This window comes from Salvelinus alpinus, chromosome 36, assembly GCF_045679555.1.
Source record: "Salvelinus alpinus chromosome 36, SLU_Salpinus.1, whole genome shotgun sequence".
Taxonomy (NCBI): domain Eukaryota; kingdom Metazoa; phylum Chordata; class Actinopteri; order Salmoniformes; family Salmonidae; genus Salvelinus; species Salvelinus alpinus.
Window position 1 is genome coordinate 10,341,239 of NC_092121.1, and position 24,261 is coordinate 10,365,499.

At 41.9% G+C, this 24,261-nt stretch overlaps 1 protein-coding gene across 1 annotated transcript; it reads left to right on the top strand.

The window, feature by feature from the left end:
* The first annotated feature begins 4,166 nt into the window (after window positions 1-4,166).
* Window positions 4,167-19,881, top strand: LOC139565221 (interleukin-21 receptor-like). Its single transcript, XM_071385392.1, has 9 exons — window positions 4,167-4,475; window positions 4,796-4,918; window positions 5,156-5,264; window positions 5,474-5,661; window positions 6,072-6,214; window positions 6,323-6,494; window positions 6,638-6,728; window positions 7,384-7,477; window positions 17,942-19,881. The coding sequence occupies exons 2-9, from the start codon at window positions 4,813-4,815 to the stop codon at window positions 18,641-18,643; spliced, it is 1,605 nt and encodes a 534-aa protein (XP_071241493.1). The 5' UTR covers window positions 4,167-4,475; window positions 4,796-4,812; the 3' UTR covers window positions 18,644-19,881.
* The last annotated feature ends 4,380 nt before the right edge of the window (window positions 19,882-24,261 follow it).

Sequence of the window (24,261 nt, forward strand, 5' to 3'; positions counted from 1 at the left end):
GCTAGCCATGAACCGCTCATTAAAAAAAAAATCATTGTGAAGCTTGCATTCAATTGCCACTCCCTGTTTCACACAACAAGCTTCCTTTCCCCCTGTCACAAGTGGATTTATGGCTGATTTAAGAAGAAATCGTCAACCCTGTGACTTTATTTAGCACTTAATAGGCACTTATTTTTGTTTTTTTATTTAACCTCTTGATTTAAGTTGAACATGTTAGAACTTTATGAAGTTGAGAATAAAACTTTTTTTGACCAAGTTACACTTCTCAAAAGGCACCAAATTAGTGGAATGAACCATTAATTCATAAACTGACTTTCCAAACATTGGCCTGCAGACCTTCTTCCTCTGTCAAAATAAAAGTCGCCCACAAGTTAGCGCTTGCTTGCGCACATATGGCGCATGTGCAGGACCTTTTGACATGAGGTGAAACAGAGAGGAAGTGATATGTCAGGCACCTGCAGCAGACCCATGGTTGGAAAGGCCCAGTGCAGTCAAAAGGTTTTATAAATATTTCCACACTATGAGATTGGAATTATACAACATAAAATTATTTCACAAATAATTGTGACGGATCCCAATGGTCACATATCCAGGGCTTGGACAGGAAAAGGAGAGGAGTGTGGGTACGAAGTTAAGTTCAGGGAGGAGGCGAGGGCCTGGTCGATAAAGTTCCCCGCGGCACCGGAATCCACTAGAGCTGTAGAGTCAACACTTGAGGGACAGCCAGCCAGTGAAGTGGGAATCAAAGGGTTTGGCGGAAGACGATGATAATGGAATAGTCAAGCCTACTCTGGGAGGCGGAAGGTCACGGGGCTGCCCTTCTTCTCTAGTGGACCCCGGGTTGTGACGTACCAGACACCACTGAAGCTGGTGCCCCTCCTGGCCGCAATAGGGACAGAGCTCCAGCTGTCTCCGGCGACGCCACTCTGCCACGGAGAGGTGTGTGGCCCCCACCTCTATGGGTTCAGGCTCTGCCTCAAGACAGACAAAGGAGGGAGGTGAGTGGCGAGGTTGACACCGGCGCTCCCGAAGAAGATTATCCAGACCGATGGCCATCCCGATGAGAGCGTCCAAGGGTATGTTGTCATCCTGACATACCAACTCCACCTGGACCTCTTTGCATAGTCCACTGTGGAATAGAGTGTGGAGCTCCAGCTCATTCCATCCGCTGGAGGCTGCCACAGTCTGTAAGGTGAGGGTGTACTACGAAGCGGTCTGAGCACCCTGCTGGAGTTATAAAAGTCGCTCACCTCCCCCTCTGGAGGACGGTCGATGACTGCCCTGAAGAGAGCCATGAACCTCTCATAGGAACTCAGCTCCTCCTCTCCTCTCTCCCAGACGGCTGTAGCCCACTCCAATGCCCATCCGGTCCGCAGGGAAATGACCGTGGCAACCTTGGACCTCTCGTTGGTGGGGGCTCCCGTCTGATAGGCGAAATAGAGGGAGCACTGGAGTAGGAAGCCACAGCATTGTGCTTCTCTGGAAGGGACAGTCGGCATCACTGACCTGGACGGACAACTCGATAGGCTGGGGTGTCGAGGTGGCGGAGAATGCGGAGGACCTCCTTCATGGTCATACCCAGTAGAGCCAACTGGTCGTGGTCTTGGTGGAGTAGATTACCCTGTTCCTCGACCGTCTGGAAGATGATGTAAGTTTCTACCCCTTCAGATATTATGGAAGCAGTAGAAACTTACATCATTCTGTAACGTATACGCAGGGAGTCAGGAAGCAGGTGCAGAAGGTGAGTTTAATAATCATCATCAAGACAAGACAGGACAAGACAGAACAAGACTACTGAACGTAACCAAAACCAATACTGCCTGATGATTGAGGCTACTGAGGGCTATATGAAGGGAGAGTAATCAGGGTGGTGATGAAGTCCAGGTGTGCTTAACAATGGGGAGCAGGTGTGCGCAATGATGGTTGCCAGGTGTGCGCAATGTGGGTTGCCAGGACCGGTGATTAGTAGACCGACGACTTCGAGCACCGGAGGGAGGGAGCCTGTACATTTCCACTATCTGTTTCTCTCGTGTAAGAAGAAGCCATTATTTTTCCTCTTGTTTCTGAGTAACTTGGTCACGCGGCCAAAGACAAAGAGCTTCCGAGAGTGACCAGTTTTTGGTCCATCATGTTCTTTCGTATCTTTCAAGGGCACAGCTGTGTGAAGATATGAAGAGAACAGAGGCTAGCTTGAGCAGCAGCGACAATTCTATCAGCAGAAAGGAGTAACAAAACTGCCGTTGTCACTTGTTTGTACGCTATGTTCCCACCATGATCTCACACACCTGCTAAACTGCCACGTACACAGAGGTTGTATTTTCCTATAAAGGCTGAGACCCAACTCTTGTTTGTTGGGCTCTTAACGCTGCACTGTTGAGTGGATTGTTAACCAGCTCCAGATTTGCAAATCTTATAATAAAAAGTTGTTGTTTTGAAGAATCTGCAGTCTCACTTCCTTTTGATTAGAATTTCCACGACACCTTCCATGGTGACATCACCATGTGGTAAATTATATACCAATACAAAAGAGAGCTCCAAACCTCTGCCAATAGCAGCTCATTTCTCAGACCACCCCCAGACAGTCCTAGCAAAATTCTTGCTTGAGAAATTGCCCTTTGCTAAGAAGCTATTTTTGTTACTATTTGACCATTTTAATTGAAAACAATCACTGTTAGGTACATGATTGTTACCCAGAAAGGATTTGAAATTGAGATAAAAACAGCATTGGACCTATAATATGTTCCTTTGGATATTCTGTCTCAAATTCCACCTTTTATATTATCAAAAAACTCAAATTTGGACTCATCAGACCAAAGGATAGATTTCCACCTGTCTAATGTCATTGTTTGTGTTTCTTGGCAATTCGACCATAAAGGCCTGATTCACGCAGTCTCCTCTGAACAGTTGATGTTAAGATGTGTCTGTTACTTGAACTCTGTGAAGCATTTATTTGGGTTGCAATTTCTGAGGCTGGTAACTCTAATGAACTTATCCTCTGCAGCAGAGGTAACTCTGGGTCTTCCTTTCCTGTGGCGGTCCTCATGAGAGCCAGTTTCATCATAGCACTTGATGGTTTTTACGACTGCACTTAAAGCCACTTTCAAAGTTCTTGAAATTTTCCATATTGAATGACCTTCATGTCTTTGAAGTAATGATGGACTGTTGTTTCTCTTTGCTTATTTGAGCTGTTCTTGCCATAATATGGACTTGGTCATTTACCAAATAGGGCTATCTTCTGTTTACCACCCCTACCTTGTCACAACACAACTGATTGGCTCAAAAGCATTAAGAAGGAAATAAATTCTACACACAAATTAACTTTTAACAAGGCACACCTGTTAATTGAAATGCATTCCAGGAGACTACCTCATGAAGTTGGTTGAGAGAATTCCAAGAGTGTGTAAAGCTGTCATCAAGGCAAAGGGTGGCTACTTTGAAGAATCTCAAATATAAAATATACACTAACACTTTTTTGGTTACTACATGATTCCATGTGTTATTTCATAGTTTTAATGTCTTCACTATTATTCTACAATGTAGAAAATATGAAAAATAAAGAAAAACCCTTGAATGAGTAGGTCTGTCCAAACTTTTGACTGATACTGTAAATATGGAGACTGTTTAGTGCCAAAAATAAATAGTTAAATACATGTACAATTTAATTACAAATGTTTCTTGATCTGTCTTATATCGCTCAGATATACTGTAGGACAGACACTTCAGAACAAACATCCTTTAGATTTTTTTGGGGGGGAGTATCTGTCGTTTCATGTAGTGAATCTGTTATAATAATTTTTTGTATTTACTTTTTAGGGAATCTGTTTCCATGTATCGGCTAATAGTAGTAAGGCCAAAAATAACGTTTCATCAAATATTTTTTTTATATTTTCTTTTATACTTCATAGGTTGTTAAAATTCTAAATCACATAGCAAAATGATCCTTGTTATGACCTTTAAACAATTCCATATAGCTTAGTAGAAATTTGACGAACTGACATGTTGGAAAGGTGGCATCCTATGACGGTGCCACGTTTAAAGTCACTGAGCTCTTCAGTACGGGCCATTCTACTGCCAATATTTGTACATGGAGATTGCATGGATGTGTGCTCGATTTTATACACCTGTCAGCAATGGGTGTGGCTGAAATAACCAAATCCACTCATTTGAAGGGGTGTCCACATACTTTTGCACATATAGTGTATGTCTCAAACTTTGTTCTCACAGATGGATTATGTTGCGAAGCAGAAGCAGGGTTTGGAAGGGACCTCCTACAACGCTCACAGGGTAGCCACAAAACAACCACATCCTCAGTGACACTAGAGCAGATGACGACTTCCAATATATCAGATATGTCATTGTGCACTGAACTTGATCACACAGTCTGTGACACAAATTAATGAATTCATTTGGCTTTAGAACTACTCGAACAATGATGCCATGTGGCATGGTTAGCAGAATCTATCAGAACCAATAAGGTAAGAATACTATTTGAATAGTATTTTTCTGAATAACATTGAAGTACAATATCTTTATTCTATTGTTAGCGTTGTCTACCATTGTTAGATTTCTTTGTGTGGGGTTTGGTGTTTTGTGTTTTTGTAAACACATTTGTAGCTTACATTTCTGGACTTAACCTTTGCTTGACATGAAAGTGATAGTCTTGAATTAAACCGTTCTCCTTCTTCTCGACTCCAATACAATACTATATATTTGTTTCATACACTTCCAGTAATGGTTATTTTACTTCAAATAATGAACTCCAACACAAGGACATATGTGATTTGTTGTTTTTCAGGCTTTCAGGTGCCATTGATGATCTCAGTTCATGAGCAGAACAGACTACTGTCTATTGTTGCCCTCATGGCTGTGAAACAACAGCTAATCAGCTCACTGGTGTTGTGTTACCTGATTCAATATGGTACGTTTAACTTTTTCTCATCTATTATTTGTGCTATATATTGTATGGATTTTCAAGTGATGTATTTTCTCAAACACATATCTAGATAGTTATCTCCTATGAGTAGTAATTGGTTAGATTAGCAGGAAATGTTTTACCACATCAGGGTACCAGCAGAGCCTTATATAGACTATGAGTCTGGGTACCATGGCACTGACATCACACTGACCACATCATCCTTTTCCCCTGCATTTACAGTTGCATGTTTCTGCAATGTCACCTGCACCACAGACTACAGTACATCCCTGAACTGTTCCTGCTCAGGCACAGTGCCCTCATCTCCCTTTCTCCTTGAGGCAGAGTGCAGGTACACACTGTTCTCTTTCACTGCTGTGTTTCTGGCCTTGCACCGATAGATTTAAGAGATCACATTTATATATATTTATGTACTGTAACATTTCAACATATCATTTTAAGATAAACATCTGAATGTTACATAAACCTTTTCAAATTTGTTTTGGTTTTTGTTTACAAAAGCTGTATTTGAATATTATAATCACTCTTCTCTCTTTTCAGAGATTATGAAGAACAAGTGAATGATAGCTGTGAAATAACACCCTCACAAAGCTGGTGTATAATACAACCAGAATATTTTTTCGATATAATATCCGTTGAAACTTATTGCACTGCAAGAGTAAAGCACACAGGAAAAGAAGACGAAATGAAAACAGATGACTCAACTGACTGGAAATTGTATAAATTAGGTAAGTGGAGTAGACCAATGTCTTAGGATGGTTTGTACTTTCCCCTGAACATTGCCTCTGATTCAGTGACAAGATATGGCATGAATAAGAAGTGTTGATCATTAGCAGTAAGGTCATCTTATCAGCCAATTATCAGCCAATTACTGGATTGAGTATGGTGTCTTTAGACCTATTCTGCTGTGACACATTTTTATCAGCAGTTTTGAACTTTGCACAGCTTTGAAACGACAGTGTTGAACAGTCTTTACAATGAGGATTATTGTGTGATGTGGACTGTGTGTCCTGGGTTCTTATGTATCACCCGCATTTGAAAGCTAATATGGTACAAATGATTGAGCTTTGTGCACTTGAATCCATGCCTTTTTCATATAATGGTTCCAACCCAAGCGTCTCTGCCTTTTCTTCAATAGTGAAGCCGCAGCATCCAGTCAATGTACAAGTGACAGAGAACATTGACAGCTACAACGTCACTTGGCAGATGGATGAAAACATTTACCTTGATGAATCCCTCATGTACAGGGTGCGGATTACAACAAATAATAACTATATAAAGGTAAACAAAATATATTTGCTATGTTACATGTTTCCAATAAAATATTACAGTATGTGAAAGACCAGGTCCCTCAAACTGTTAAATATAAGTTTTTCTTTTGACCTACAGGATCCAGTCTATTACCCTGTAAGAGAGGACCAGAGGTACCTAGTGCTAAACAGCCTACAACTGCAACCAGGAACTGAGTATGTGGCAAATGTCCAGGCCTCAGTGAACCCTGTGAGTAACTACCAAGGTCCCTGGAGTGAATGGAGCTCCACCGTAGAGTGGAGGACTACAGGTACATCAATGCAGCAAGTTTAGATTGAACTGATCTGCGTTACATGCTTTTCCTGGATATATTGGATTGGGACATTTTTCAGGTTATAGTAATGTATGAAATGGAGTAAAATGTCTCTCTCTGCACTATGTGTATTTTTACAGAAGAGGATAATAGGTTATGGTGGCAGTGGCCCGTTTTACTGACCATTATCCCCTGTTTGATCCTGTGCTGCCTGTGCTACCTCTTTAAAATGTGAGTATGCCTTATTTACGATCATTCAGGTAACAGTAAGTATTTGCTAAGCATTTTTGATCAGACACCAACTTGTTTCCTCAATGTCTTCAGGTCTGCCAATAAATTAAATGTTCTAGCCTGGTCACTATCATATGTGCTACATCCAACTTCTCTGACTTTCGTCAGATGCCTTGAACAAACACAACAGTTGGCTAAAGCACAAATTGATCAGCAACCAGGCTAGAAATGTTCAGCCTTCTTGGTGTTTTTACAGAAAGCATGAATACACTATACACTTTCCTGGCATAACCTCCCACATACACAGAAACCACAGCTGATGCTCTTTACTTGCTGATACACAATGTAGATACAGGGGTAAGAAGGCACAGGAAGTCAGAGCTGCTTCTACATTATTATTATACCATACCTAACCAACGATAGCACGGTGGTTAGGTTTGCTTCTACATTATTATTAAACCACTTACCCTATAAAACATATTATGACACCTGCATAGATAAAAATTCCATCTTCCCAGAAATTAAAAGTGAAAGAGTATTCGTGAAGACCTGAATAGTTCAGCTTATGTCACTTTCACATAGATTACATTCACATATCATTTCCCTTGTGAAACCAACCTGTTTGTCACTTTGCCTCTACATCTCTTCCCTGCAGATTGTGGCCGAAGAGGCTACACATGATGAACTATTCCCCAAGCCCAGAGGACTTTTTCAAGCCTCTCTACCACACATATGGAGGTGATTTTAAGGTAAAAATACAGGCAAAACAAAAATAACTCATGTGGGACTTGTTCTAAACCTCTCCAGCAGGTGTTGCCTACAGGGGGAACTTCAGCATGGCCAACAATGGGACTTTCCCATAATCAAATCCCGCAATGACTACACATATGAGGGGGGCATTATAATGACTCAGTCTGCAGGGGCTTCAAGGGCTTGTTTTTCAACTCATATGTGGGTAGATGCTCAGTAGACGTTGAGCTTACGTACTACATCAGAGCAGTTCACCCCCCAATGGAAAATACCACAGGTAGAAATCTAAACTCAGATGTTTGCTAGGGTTATATTTAAATATTTTCCGCTTAACGGAGTATTTTATAAATATCCCAGAAAGGTAACCACTTATCTTTTTAGATTAGCCTTTTCTATTTATATTATTTACAAAACAATTGACACTCTTATGAAGGGGTCATATCCACTATGCTTAGTGAATAGTAAAAACATGTCATTTTTAAATGTAAAATGTATTGCCTTTTAATTTGACATGAATACAACCAGTCATGATGTTTTCATCTGATTAATTAACCAGGTTTGTATCCAACGTTTTTATGCGGGTAAAGTACGTCAGATAACATTTTTATGACAGGCCTGATGGAAACGGTAAACTTTCCAAATGTCGACTAAACAAAATATGCTAGACAAGGTGAGATCTTTTTGTGTCCGTAAAATTAATTATGCGAGAAATAAACTTGGAGTCACGCGATGACATGTTGTGCGTTCCTCCCACTATGACTTGTCGGGAAAACATGCAGTTTTAGTTTATTAAACTACAGATTAAATACATTATGATTAACTTCACATGGTGGTAAAAGTGTATTTTTTAAATAATCTCGCTCTTTTGTCCATATAATCTCATCATGTAGGCTATACGTGCGCTGTAGCCAACAGCGCGCAGATAGCGCGGTGAGTAGTTCCCAAACTGTGGGGGAACTCAGTCCGGCTTTCAATTTACTCTTGAAAGCTGTAATAGTAGAATGCACAAGGAATCATTTCGAAAATGGGTAGTGCATCATCAGTTTTCCTCTTGTCAAATCAGTCATTGCATACTTTAGGGAGCTATTTATAACGTGTTATAAATGTCCATATAAACTAGCCCATGTCAGCTAACGTTTTTTTGCTAGGTTTTTTAGCCCATATATTTTGTAGCAATGTTCGAGTTACTCAAATATCACATGCATACATATTAGAAGTGGCAAAATGTATAGAATTGCAAGAAAATTAGCTTTAAAACTGATAAATGCTATCTGCAACACATGACAAAATGTGTAGAATTTCAGGAAATAAAGACGGGTATGAACAGCTTGTGTCATGAACAATGCTTGTGCCCAAAGAAATAGATGTGGGGGGCGCGGGATGTTCCCCAATGCAGGATGGGGTGGGGCACTGAGTGAACCCCTGGGCTAGAGCGCACGTGTCAATACCAGAGAGGGCACACAATATTTACATTTTTGTAATTTAGCAGACACTCTTATCCAGAGTTATTTTCAGGAGCAATTATGGTTAAGTGCGTTACTCAAGGGTACATCGACCGATTTTTCAAGTAGTAGATTTGGCGATTCGAACCAGTAACTTTTCGGTTACTGGCCCAACGCTCTTAACCGCTAGGCACAAATTATCACACAAATTATTTTGTGAGAAAACCATGAGTTGAAAATATTTTTATGTGCACTACACCATCACGCACATCCTTTTATATGTAACAAGTCAATTTGATGGAAACACATCTCTAGCGGGAAAATGCGCATATTTGTTTTATGCGTATTCTTTGATATTCGCATAAAGATCTGTTGCCAATTTCTTCAAAAAGTAGGCTACTTGTGCACGTTTGTCCACAAAAATTATCCCAGAATCCAAGCAGTGCATTTGAAAATGGAAAGAGACATCTGTTAGGCTACAAACACCAAAAAGTGCAATGACATTCAGGGATTGTCATATTAGGTCTACTCTTGTAGCCTGATGAGACTTGCTGCCCACGCGCGTTTCAGTCTCGTCCTCGGCCAGTCATCTCTGCCTTGGCAAAATGTCATTGTTCACATCGAACAACACAGCATTTTGGAGCGTATACCACACGTTTTTAAGTAAATTCGCTCATTTCTATTGCGACGGACAGGCGGCAACGATAAATTGTTGTGTAATAGCCTACAGTTTTCTTGCCATCTTCATTTAAATTATTGTGATGGGCTCATGTTTTACCGGTATGGCGTAATGCCACTATTTATTTTCCTGGTACTCTACCGGACCATGGCGGCTTACTTTCACCCATGACTATAATTATATCCTGATGAAGGAAACAAATGTGTCACCTAGGTGTAAAGTGTACACCCAGTACCGTTTATCATCAGGAGCCTCATTTATCAACTGTGTACATTTCGTACTAAATTATTGCAGACGTGGAGGTTCTAGAATTTGTGTATGCAACAAAATATATGCATGTTTTCATTGATAAATCAGAGCCATATTATATTTGTGAACTCGGGAAGGAGCGCTACAATCTGAAAAACGCCCTTCATTCACTTTTTATGGTAACAAAAATACCACAATTTGCTGTATGATTTGGAAATGTTGTAACTGGGCCATGTCCGTTTCTACAAGAAAGCGCAATAGCACATTTGATAACATTTCTGTGACGGTGTAGGCAGAATGTTTTCACTTCCTAGACATGCCACTATGCAAATCTTATGACATTAGTAACCCTTAGTGCAATCCATATTGCTTTTTTATTATTATTGTATTGTGAAAAGTACAGTGCCTTCAGAAAATATTCACAGGCCTTGACTTTTTCCACATTTTGTTGTGTTACATTCGGGAATTTAAAATTGATTAAATTGAGAGATTTCTATTCACTGGCCTACACACAATAACCCATAATATCAAAGTGGAATTATGTTTCTCGATTCTATTTTTACAAATTAATTCAAAATGAAAAGCTGAAATGTCTTGAGTCAAAAAGTATTCAACCTACTTGTTATGACAAGAATAAATAAGTTCGGGAGTAACGATGTGCTTAACAAGTCACATAATAAGTTGCATGGACTCAGTAGTGTTTAACATGACTTTCGATTGTCTCTGTACCCCAAACATATAATTATTATCTGTAAGGTCCCTCAGTGAGCAGTGAATTTCAAACACAGATATAATCACAAAGACCAGGGAGGTTTTCCTCGCAAAAGGCACCTTTTGTTGGATGGGTAAAAAAAAGGGCAAGCATTAAATATCCCTCTGAGCATGGTGAAGTTATTAATTACACTTTGGGTGGTGTATCAATACACCCAGTCACTACAAAGATACAGGCATCCTTCCTAACTCAGTTGCAGGAGAGGAAGGATACAGCTCAGGGATTTGACCATGAGGCCAATGGCAACTTTAAAACAATTACAGAGTTTAATGGCTGTGATGGGACAAAACTGCGGATGGATCAACAACATTGTATTCTCCACAATACTAACCTAATTGACAGAGTGAAATGAAGGAAGCCTGTACAGAATAAAAATATTCCAAAACATCCATCCTGTTTGCAACAAGGCACTAAAGTAATATTGCAAAAAAATTGGCAAAGCAATTCACTTTTTGTCCTCATTACAAAAGTGTTTTGTTTGGTGCAAATCCAATACAACACATTACTGAGTACCACTCTCCATATTTTCAAGCATAGTGGTGGCTGCATCATGTTATGGGTATGCTTGTAATCATTAAGGACAGGGGAGTTTTTCAGGATTAAAAAAAACGGAATGGAGCTGAGCACAGGCAAAATCTTAGAGGAAAACCTGGTTCAGTCTGCTTTCCACCAGACACTGGGAGATGAATTCACCTTTCAGCAGGACAATAACCTAAAACACAAGGCCAAACCTACACTGGAGTTGCTTACCAAGAAGACACTGAATGTTCCTGAGCGGCCGAGTAAAATTGTTACTTAAATCTACTTGAAAATCTATGGCAAGACCTGAAAATGGTTGTCTAGCAATGACCAATAACCAATTTGACAGAGCTTAAAGAATTTTGAAAATAATAATGGGAAAATGTTGCACAATCCAGGTGTGGATAGACTCACAGCTGTAATCACACAGTTGATAATGAGGCCCCTGGTGATAGAAGCACCTTTGGCGGCAATTGCAGTATTGACTCAGGAGTGTAAATGAGATATTTATGTGTTTAATTTATACTTAAAAAATATATGTATTCTGAAAACGTGTTTTAACCTTTTCATTATTAGGCATTATGTGTAGATGGTTGAGTAAAACATATATTTTATCAATTTTGAATTCAGACTGTCACATCAAAATGTGTAATAAATCAAGGGATATGAATACTTTCTGTTTGTGAAAAAGTATGTTTTATTGGAAACATACAGTGCTATGCCTATAATAAAATTAAGACATTAACCCCTATTGCTCAGCCCCGATATCTATGTACCTCAACCCACTAACCGCCCCCGCACACCTACACCCACTTACCCATACACCACGGCCCTGTTACCCCAATGCCCTTACCCTAAGACCCACATGCCAATATCCTAATATTGATACAATTAAGTCCCGATGCACCTGTATCCTTGCCCTATAAGCCCTATTTCTTACCCCTAGACCACAGTTCCTTTGCCAAAATACCTCATCCCTGTTACCTGCTTATCTCAGCCCTGTTCCCCACTTTGCCTAAGCCTGTATTCCCCAACTATGCCGCTAATCATTTCATAGATCAACTCATAATACAGTGGTATAACACACGTGCCAAAACCCCACTCACTTTAATTCCTACCACAAACTTGCTGCCAAAAAAGATTTGAATAGGCAAATAGACATCCATCCAGACCCATTGCCTGTATGAGCCTTGTGTATCCCTACATCCCATTACTCATAAAAACGAAGTAAATCCATGGGCACACTCAACCCAGTGCCCAAGCCTCAACGTTCATACAAACCAGGTCTACTCTTTTGTTTTTTGTTTTTTGACCACTTTTCTTTTTGTTGTTGTCTTTTTTCTATAGCTGGGGTGGGGCTACAGGTACAATATTCAAATTAATATAATTTAATATTCTGTTCATATCATATTCCCATTCATTATTTCACACATATATTTTCGTGTTGTAACTGTGGGCTGCCACTCTGGAAAAAAAGAAACATAATTTGTATCATATTACAGTTTAAGTAATAATAAATTCAGAATGTACAGGAAAAGAAAACAAAAAATAAGTGGGCCTCCAAAAACTACCCCCACCCTCCCATCTCATTCCCCTGACCCCACCCAGCTAACATGTCTCCATCCCACCTCCAAATACGATTATGATTCAAGCCCATATAAAAAAGGTCAAAGAAACATAGCATAGCAGCATGTAGACTATCTCCTTGCTGACGGCAAATGCATCTGTTTTATCATTAGGCTATGTTTTTATTAGCCAACCATTATTTCAATTCCCTTGTGGCGCACGCAAGAGTCTTTTTTGTGCATACGTACCTTTGATAAATGAGGCTCCTGCTGGTTTCTCAACTACAGTTACATCAATATCCAGTAGGGGGAAGTGATGTCCATGGGAAAATTAAAGCCATGCATTAAAAAAAAAACTTTGAGATAGGCCAACATTGAAAGACTATGTGTAGAGAGAGACATAGATTCTCTGTCTGGAGTCAGTGAACAACCCATGGTGACAAAACAAGTGCCTATTCAGAATGCCATTATCAATTTGTACTGGGCTGGGCTTTGGTGGGGCACAATGTGGACTTGTTCTGAGATCAGTCCGAAAGATTCCTTTTCATATCATCCAGAGTATAACTATTGCGCGCGCACACACACACACACACACACAAAACAAATAGATGATGATAAATCGTTTATGGGTAGATGTAAATAATCTTTGCACATAAAATAATGAAAATGCAAGTATTTGAAAAGAGCGCTGAAATCTTTTACTTCCTCTGTGGCTGCAGAGAGTCTGGCAGAACACCAGTAGCTAAACCACAATCTTGCAAGCTGTCCTTTGAAATTATCTTAAGAAAAATCTCAGAAAAAGACTCAAAGATGTGTCCATGACCAGGGTCGTAAACTAGGTTTGAGTTAAATTGGGGTCAGATAAAAAAATGAAAAAAGTTTAAGCTTATTTACTGCATTTCTATGCAATTAAAAAAACTATTCGGAGAACAGCAAAAATAAGCAAAAATGACCCCAGCCATTATCACCTTGGGTGCTGTAGGTTCATTCACCTCAATCGATCTACAAACACATAGCCTATTAGCAATAGAGTTGTAATGTTATACCCCTGAAAGGGGGGGAAATATGAGAAATTATTCCCACTGACACGTAGCATCAGCGATTGTTCAGTCATTTGTAATGACTCTTTACATACTGTAGATATCGCTTTCCTCAAATTACATACACTGAGTTTGTAAAACATTAGGAACACCTTCCTAATATTGAGTTGCACCCCCTTATGCCCCCAGAACAGCCTCAATTTGTCGGGACTACAAGATGTCAAATGCGTTCCAATGCTTCACAGAGTTGTGTCAAATTGGCTGGATGTCCTTTGGATGGTGGACCATTCTTGATATACACGGGAAACTGTTGACTGTGAAAAACCCAGCGGCATTGCAGTTCTTGACACACTCAAACCAGTGCGCCTGGCACCTACTACCATACCCCGTTCAAAGGCACTTAAATATTTTGTCTTGCCCATTCACCCTCTGAATGGCACACATACACAATCCAAGTCTCAATTGTCACGAGGCTTAAAAATCTTTCTTTAACATGTCTCCTTTCTTTCATCTACACTGATTGAAGAGGATTTAACAGGTGACATCAATAAGGGATCATAGCTTTCACCTGGTCAGTCTGTCATGGAAAGAGCAGGTGTTCCAAATGTTTTGTGCGCTCAGTGGATAGTGTTCACGTTTGTATTCCTAGGCATTACGAATCAAGCTCTGCACAAACAGACATCCAACTGGAGCACACAGACAGTGGTGTAAAGTACTGAAGTACAAATATTTTAAAGTACTACTTAAGTCATTTTTGGGGGCATCTTTACTCTACTATTTATATTTTTGACAACTTTTATTTTTACTCCACTACATTCCGAAAAAAAATAATGTACTTTTTACTCCAGATAGTTTCCCTGACACTCAAAAGTACTCGTTACATTTTGTAAGTTTAGCAGGACAGGAAAATGGTCCAATTCATGCACATATCAAGAGAACATCCCTGGTCATCCCTACTGCCTCTGATCTGGTGGACTCACTAAGCACACATGCTTCATTTGTAAATTATGTCTCAGTGTTGGAGTGTGCCCCCTGGCTATCCAAAAATCAATAAAAAAAACTAGAAAATTGTGCCGTCTGGTTTGTGTAAAATAAGGAATTTAAAACCAAATACTTTTACACTTTTATTCAAGTAGTATTTTACTGGGTGACTTTTACTTTTACTTGAGTCATTTGCTGTTAAGGTATCTTTACTTTTACTCAAGTATTACAATTGGGTAATTTTTCCACCACTGCACACAGATATAATCATATCACATTCACATTAATTATTAGAATATTACTTATGATTCTGTATTAATATCAGTGATGTAGTGGTAAAAAAAAAAAGTGGGTAATGGATAAGATGAACATTCACCACTAAGCGAAAAAGTATGACATTTGTTTAACGGTAATGTTTGCATATTAATGTAGGCCATGTCGAGATGTTCATATTGAAACATATCTTATTTTTAAGTTCCTACCTTGTTTGATAAGAGTAGTACAAATATGGTGCCGAGACCCCAACTTTGGCAACCACTGTACTAACCTCTCTCTCTGCTAGCTTCCCCTCTCTCCTCTGCATTCAGCCTCGATCACCACACCAATGTCTCAGTAGCATACTCTCTGTAAAGCAAAGTTATTATGAGAACTTAGTAGCCTATATGTTGCTCCTGCTGAGGTAGGCTCCGTTTAACGTTAGCTTCTTACCTCATCCTTCAATCTGGCTAAATAATACTAGCCAGAGCACTTCAACGTTGGTTAGTGCTATCCTACCCTAACCTTAATCCTTACCGTAACTATTTTACATTTAAACTATAATGCGTTAGGGACGTCACAAGGATTCCGAATAGCATGGACTCTTCAAAGTTACTGCAATAGAAGCCTCTACCGGCAGCTAGCCACCTGACTGACTGACTATTTACCAGTTGTGCTCTCATTCTCCGAAAGTCGGTTTTTGTTTGTTTGGGGGATGTCTGTAGACACCGCAGGAGTCGCGGCATGGTTTTAAAATCGCCTTTTGTACGGCATCTCGCAAACACCGTCAGAAGCCGAGCAGCATCTCTAGTTTTGCCTACCTACTCAACAGAGCCGACTCCGAGTTTAGGTAGCTCGTTTCACGTCTCAGGCCCCGGCCTGTTCCACGAGAGGGTGGAGTTAACGGTTTGAGAGAGTGGTGAATGCGCTACTAAAAAGGCTAATCCGGGGGACGCAGGTGAACATAACGAACAATTCTTTGGCAAAGAGGCGGGCGCGATTAGAACTCGGTCAGATCAAGAATATAATCGTTTTAATTTTTGTCATTTAGCAGACGCTCTTATCCAGAGCGACTTACAGTAGTGAGTGCATACATTTCAAACTTTTCCCCCCCTCCCCTGCGTACTGGTTCCCCGTGGGAATCGAACCCATAACCCTGATGTTGCAATCGCCATGCTCTATCAACTGAGCTTTGATCAACGCTGGGATGTTGACTTATAATTGAGTTTCTTTATTGTGTACAAACTATATTGTAGCGACCTTAACCCAAAAGGTTTGGACCTATTGGCATATTATTTTTTTATTTAACTAGGCAAGTCAGTTAAAAACAAATTCTTATTTATAATGACAGCCTACCCCCGGCAAACCCTAACAACACTGGGCCAATTGTGCACTGCCCTATGGGAATCAAACTGGAGTCTGTAGTGATACCTCTAGCACTGAGATGCAGTGCCTTAGACCACTGCGCCACTCGGGAGCCCAAATGGTAATGGTTAAGGTGTTGGCTTGACAGTCGCTGGACCTATGTTCGAGTCCAGGTTGGGGCTACACCCCCAAATTTAATACACTGGTGTCAGAAGTGGGATGGAGCAAGGGCGGCCATCAGAAAGCAGTGTACACGTGAGGAATTTAGTATTGAGATGCGTGGAGACACACTCTCCTGAAGGTAATTGGTAATGTAGTGACCTTAACCCAACACCTAGCGACCTCATCAAGAGGTTTGGACCTCTTGGTGTATTAGTTAAGGTGTTGGCTTGACAGTTGCTGGATCTGGGTTTGAGTCCCAGTTAGGGGCTACACCCTGAATTCGCTTCAGTGTCCTCATATGTAATTATGGCCATGTCCACGACAGTCACATCATTTCAAAAGATTTAGCAGGCAGGAAAAAGCTAATGAAAGATAAACCAGAGTTACTGGAACCTGTGAAAACATCCTCTTGCAGCAGCCCACAGATATAAGACACTGATCTTGCACGCACTACAAGAACTGTAGATTGGTATCTTCACTTCTCTGTCACACATGAGACACATTAGATCGTATTCGTGCTCAACCTAATGTAAACCTAAACTAATCCGTTTTTATAAAGGATGTACTTACTCTATGTTCCCCTTTCCCTAAGCAGTATACATTTCTCTGAACTGCACAGATGTCCTGTGAGAAGTTCATAGTCATGAGGAAGTCCACAGGGTTTGGTTATAGTTGAGGAGCATGACATAGCTGTACTATCTATGCTGTCTTATAGCATAAGCTCAATGTCAGTGATGAACGCACATAAAGTCCCTGATCATATAGTATAGAAATGACCTCACAGCAAATTACATTTAGTCAATATATGATAAGCACAGTCAGGTAGATGTTTTTTAAATGCCCTCTTTCTTTAGCCTCCTGACAGCTGTTAGTGGTGCAGTATGCCCACTTACTGCTGTCTTTTCAGATAAAAAAAGTGATTGGATTCTGCAGAATTGCTCTTCACCCAGATAAGGTATTCTTATCTTATTGAAAAAGCTTGTCCATTCATATCTGTGGGTAACATCTTGCTCTAGAAGGGTTCAGAGTTGTACAAAATAACTGCCATCAGTTTCATAAACATTTCTAAATGTTAAAAAATAAAAAAGGTAATTCTTTCTGTGATTGATCTTCATATTGACGACCGATGTTACCATGACCTGCTACCAATAACAGTGATAAGCTCTCATTCAAGCTTTTGCATTCAAGTGTAGCTCAGTTGGTGGAGCATGGCGCTTGCAATTCCAGACGACCAATACGTAAAAATGTAAGCATGCATGACTACGTCGCTTTGGATAAAAGCGTCTGCTAAATGGCATGCTGTATATACAGTATTTATACATACTGTATGAGCCTACAGGGGCAAGGGTTTGTTTCTGGACCGGGCGGGCCTACCTTTCACCTCAAGCGTACCTATTGCTCCTTAATCATCCATTTTATCATTCTTTTTTGCAGAAATGGGTTGGACCTGTCTTCGTCTTCAGTGAGCTGGATCCCTTGGAGAAAAACCCATCTACACAGATGATGACTGAGAAGCAGCTAGACATCCTCGGGCTGTCCAGGCTGAGTGTGGAGGAAGACAGCAGCAGCAGCAGTGGGGACCAGGGCACCTGTCACTCCGCTGGACACATCTCCATCGATACTGTGATGGTGTCTGGGGAGGAAGGAGCTTTGTCAGGGAGTTCTTGGGTGACATACAAGTGCAGCCAAGGTGGGGAAAGCTTCTCCCAATATACTGGAGGCAGCAGAGGAGGTATGGACAGTGAGGCGGAGGGCCCTCTTGGTGCTGGGGCAGAAGAGGAAGGAGGGTTATCTGGGCAGAGTGGAAGACGGGCATCAATGGGCCTGCGTGCTATGAGGTGGCAGCTCCAGCTACAGGCCCGCAACTACCAACCAGAGCAGATTTCATTGGACTCAGAGGACGGCTACCCTCCCTTGGTGCTGGATCTGGACAGTGTGGACACCATTGACAGTGGAGTCTTTGTTGAGTCTGACTGTAGCAGTCCTGTGAACTCTAACTTTGAGTCTGAGAAGCAGATAGACTCTGCTTTACTGAGTGGGGTAGGCAGTTCCCCTTCTGAATATGTCAAACAGTGGGGGACGGGTAACACTATGCAAGAGGACTCAACCAATTCAGGACAGAACAGGACGATGTGATGTCACCACCTCTGTCACTGACAGTGCTCCAGCATATTTGTAAAATTCCTTACTTTCCCTGGCAAAGGTATATTGTTCATATTGTCATCATGTTTTTTTTTTAAAGTGGAGTACGAATGATTTCTTCCAAACATAAAAATGGTTTATCGTAGTAATACAATAATATTGTTTGACAATAGTTGTCATGTTGTGTTATGTGAATAGATGTAGATAAGTCATTTTGGCCTTCCCAGGCCTAGATTTTGGCCTTCATGTAATTAATCATTTTTTACGGCTTCATTTCTCATGCAAATTCCCTGTAGAAAGGGTATTGTTTTTATATAATGTTTGTCATCTAATGTTTCTTACGTTTGTGACAATGGATCCAATTGAGGAGTTTGCATTCATCTTCAATCGCTTGTTAAATCTTTAAAGGAACAATCCACAGTTGCTACATCCATTTTTGACTTATGAATGAATTATATAAACTAATTTATTCTTGAAGAATATAACTTTTAAATGCCTCATGAGCTTAGTTCAACTGTCGTACCCAATCAGAACCCAAAATATAAGCTTGTTTTACTCCAATGTTTGTAAACATTGTAAGTGGAAATAAAAACTGTATAGCCTCAAAATATGCTTAAAATGTTGATATATTGGATGGTCATTCCTTGCATCAACAGCGCTGCCTATGAATTTATGAGTGGTTACATTTCTCCAGGCCCATCCCTCAGCTATTACCAAAACAGAGGCTGGTTGCTTTGTTATTGTTTCAACTAACGATTGCCCATTTAAAGTACAATTTTTTTCTCATATGCATGATGAAGTCCCACAGTGGTCAAAACAATCTTTTTAAGTAATGGGAGCGTTCCAACATTCAGATATTAGTCTCCTTTTTCTGTACGATACAAAAATGCATCAGAACACAGATTTAGGTCTGCTTTAATGCAGTTCTGTCATTGTATGCAAATTAAATAGACCATTTCTCTTTACAATTTTCATTTGCTGATAAGAAATTATAGCTATGTGTGGTAGTAAACAAAAAGCTTGGCAGCGGTAGGCTACATCTGATAAATTGACTCACCACTAGGTATCGAATTGCACTGTTATCACAATGAGTTGAACAACTGTCTAGTTTCCATAAACAATCTTTGAGAAGGGTGAAACAGATTGATTTGACTGCACTGAAGAGTATGATAAAACATATTTTTATATGAATTTCAGGAATATTATAATAAACTATAACTTAGTTCATTCTATTCATGATGCTTGAGTATGACTTATACACCAACACAAAACACCTTTTTTTTATTGCAAGAGTGCAATGTGAAATAGACAATATTAGACATATGTTCATAAAAAATATTATGATGGGTTAATTTGAGCAATTAGATAGTAATCAACTTTGTCACAGAGTGGCATGAAGAAGGCGTGGAGAAGCGAACAGCTTTCATATGATAACAGGATGTGACTTCCTCTCATCACGTTATTATACTGTTATGATGCTTGACTTACTCATTCATTCTCTCTGAGAGATGCCTATCCACAAGAACCACATACAAGGTAGTATGGACCTTTCTCAGAAAGGTTTTCCATTGTGTACTTTCCACATTACGTTAAAATGCATAATTTGCACATTATACATGACTTATGCATGTTTTTCCTGGTTTAGCCCTACAGACTCATGCTAAGATGAAGCTTCTACTGGCACTTTGTGCAGTTTGGAACATCATTCAACTATCAGAGAGCTGTTCTTCTGGAAGTACTGTACAATATTCCATTGTACTGTCCATTTAGTTAATGTTCAGATTCATGTCCAGGAGTATAAGATCCTAACATACAGTGGGGAGAACAAGTATTTGATACACTGCCAATTTTGCAGGTTTTCCTACTTACAAAGCATGTAGAGGTCTGTAATTTTTATCATAGGTACACTTCAACTGTGAGAGACGGAATCTAAAACAAAAATCCAGAAAATCACATTGTATGATTTTTAAGTAATTAATTTGCATTTTATTGCATGACATAAGTATTTGATCACCTACCAACCAGTAAGAATTCCGGCTCTCACAGACCTGTTTGTTTTTCTTTAAGAAGCCCTCCTGTTCTCCACTCATTACCTGTATTAACTGCACCTGTTTGAACTCGTTACCTGTATAAAAGACACCTGTCCACACACTCAATCAAACAGACTCCAACCTCTCCACAATGGCCAAGACAAGAGAGCTGTGTAAGGACATCAGGGATAAAATTGTAGACCTGCACAAGGCTGGGATGGGCTACAGGACAATAGGCAAGCAGCTTGGTGAGAAGGCAGCAACTGTTGGCGCAATTATTAGAAAATGGAATAAGTTCAGGGATCAGCCCAGAACTACACGGCAGGACCTGGTCAATGACCTGAAGAGAGCTGGGACCACCGTTACAAAGAAAATCATTAGTAACACACTACGCCGTCATGGATTAAAATCCTGCAGCGCACGCAAGGTCCCCCTGCTCAAGCCAGCGCATGTCCAGGCCCGTCTGAAGTTTGCCAATGACCATCTGGATGATCCAGAGGAGGAATGGGAGAAGGTCATGTGGTCTGATGAGACAAAAATAGAGCTTTTTGGTCTAAACTCCACTCGCCGTGTTTGGAGGAAGAAGAAGGATGAGTACAACCCCAAGAACACCATCCCAACCGTGAAGCATGGAGGTGGAAACATCATTCTTTGGGGATGCTTTTCTGCAAAGGGGACAGGACGACTGCACCGTATTGAGGGGAGGATGGATGGGGCCATGTATCGCGAGATCTTGGCCAACAACCTCCTTCCCTCAGTAAGAGCATTGAAGATGGGTCGTGGCTGGGTCTTCCAGCATGACAACGACCCGAAACACACAGCCAGGGCAACTAAGGAGTGGCTCCGTAAGAAGCATCTCAAGGTCCTGGAGTGGCCTAGCCAGTCTCCAGACCTGAACCCAAAAGAAAATCTTTGGAGGGAGCTGAAAGTCCGTATTGTCCAGCGACAGCCCCGAAACCTGAAGGATCTGGAGAAGGTCTGTATGGAGGAGTGGGCCAAAATCCATTACATTACATTTACATTTAAGTCATTTAGCAGACGCTCTTATCCAGAGCGACTTACAAATTGGTGCATTCACCTTATGATATCCAGTGGAACAACCACTTTACAATAGTGCATCTAACTCTTTTAAGGGGGGGGGGTTAGAAGGATTACTTTATCCTATCCTAGGTATTCCTTAAAGAGGTGGGGTTTCAGGTGTCTCCGGAAGGTGGTGATTGACTCCGCTGACCTGGCGTCGTGAGGGAGTTTGTTCCACCATTGGGGTGCCAGAGCAGCGAACAGTTTTGACTGGGCTGAGCGGGAACTGTACTTCCTCAGAGGTAGGGAGGCGAGCAGGCCAGAGGTGGATGAACGCAGTGCCCTTGTTTGGGTGTAGGGCCTGATCAGAGCCTGAAGGTACGGAGGTGCCGTTCCCCTCACAGCTCCGTAGGCAAGCACCATGGTCTTGTAGCGGATGCGAGCTTCAACTGGAAGCCAGTGGAGAGAGCGGAGGAGCGGGGTGACGTGAGAGAACTTGGGAAAGTTGAACACCAGACGGGCTGCGGCGTTCTGGATGAGTTGTAGGGGTTTAATGGCACAGGCAGGGAGCCCAGCCAACAGCGAGTTGCAGTAATCCAGACGGGAGATGACAAGTGCCTGGATTAGGACCTGCGCCGCTTCCTGCGTGAGGCAGGGTCGTACTCTGCGAATGTTGTAGAGCATGAACCTACAGGAACGGGTCACCGCCTTGATGTTAGTTGAGAACGACAGGGTGTTGTCCAGGATCACGCCAAGGTTCTTAGCACTCTGGGAGGAGGACACAATGGAGTTGTCAACCGTGATGGCGAGATCATGGAACGGGCAGTCCTTCCCCGGGAGGAAGAGCAGCTCCGTCTTGCCGAGGTTCAGCTTGAGGTGGTGATCCGTCATCCACACTGATATGTCTGCCAGACATGCAGAGATGCGATTCACCACCTGGTTATCAGAGGGGGGAAAGGAGAAGATTAATTGTGTGTCGTCTGCATAGCAATGATAGGAGAGACCATGTGAGGATATGACAGAGCCAAGTGACTTGGTGTATAGCGAGAATAGGAGAGGGCCTAGAACAGAGCCCTGGGGGACACCAGTGGTGAGAGCACGTGGTGCGGAGACAGATTCTCGCCACGCCACCTGGTAGGAGCGACCTGTCAGGTAGGACGCAATCCAAGCGTGGGCCGCGCCGGAGATGCCCAGCTCGGAGAGGGTGGAGAGGAGGATCTGATGGTTCACAGTATCAAAGGCAGCCGATAGGTCTAGAAGGATGAGAGCAGAGGAGAGAGAGTTAGCTTTAGCAGTGCGGAGCGCCTCCGTGACACAGAGAAGAGCAGTCTCAGTTGAATGACTAGTCTTGAAACCTGACTGATTTGGATCAAGAAGGTCATTCTGAGAGAGATAGCAGGAGAGCTGGCCAAGGACGGCACGTTCAAGAGTTTTGGAGAGAAAAGAAAGAAGGGATACTGGTCTGTAGTTGTTGACATCGGAGGGATCGAGTGTAGGTTTTTTCAGAAGGGGTGCAACTCTCGCTCTCTTGAAGACGGAAGGGACGTAGCCAGCGGTCAAGGATGAGTTGATGAGCGAGGTGAGGTAAGGGAGAAGGTCTCCGGAAATGGTCTGGAGAAGAGAGGAGGGGATAGGGTCAAGCGGGCAGGTTGTTGGGCGGCCGGCCGTCACAAGACGCGAGATTTCATCTGGAGAGAGAGGGGAGAAAGAGGTCAAAGCACAGGGTAGGGCAGTGTGAGCAGAACCAGCGGTGTCGTTTGACTTAGCAAACGAGGATCGGATGTCGTCGACCTTCTTTTCAAAATGGTTGACGAAGTCATCAGCAGAGAGGGAGGAGGGGGGAGGAGGGGGAGGAGGATTCAGGAGGGAGGAGAAGGTGGCAAAGAGCTTCCTAGGGTTAGAGGCAGATGCTTGGAATTTAGAGTGGTAGAAATTGGCTTTAGCAGCAGAGACAGAAGAGGAGAATGTAGAGAGGAGGGAGTGAAAGGATGCCAGGTCCGCAGGGAGGCGAGTTTTCCTCCATTTCCGCTCGGCTGCCCGGAGCCCTGTTCTGTGAGCTCGCAATGAGTCGTCGAGCCACGGAGCAGGAGGGGAGGACCGAGCCGGCCTGGAGGATAGGGGACATAGAGAGTCAAAGGATGCAGAAAGGGAGGAGAGGAGGGTTGAGGAGGCAGAATCAGGAGATAGGTTGGAGAAGGTTTGAGCAGAGGGAAGAGATGATAGGATGGAAGAGGAGAGAGTAGCGGGGGAGAGAGAGCGAAGGTTGGGACGGCGCGATACCATCCGAGTAGGGGCAGTGTGGGAAGTGTTGGATGAGAGCGAGAGGGAAAAGGATACAAGGTAGTGGTCGGAGACTTGGAGGGGAGTTGCAATGAGATTAGTGGAAGAACAGCATCTAGTAAAGATGAGGTCAAGCGTATTGCCTGCCTTGTGAGTAGGGGGGGAAGGTGAGAGGGTGAGGTCAAAAGAGGAGAGGAGTGGAAAGAAGGAGGCAGAGAGGAATGAGTCAAAGGTAGACGTGGGGAGGTTAAAGTCACCCAGAACTGTGAGAGGTGAGCCATC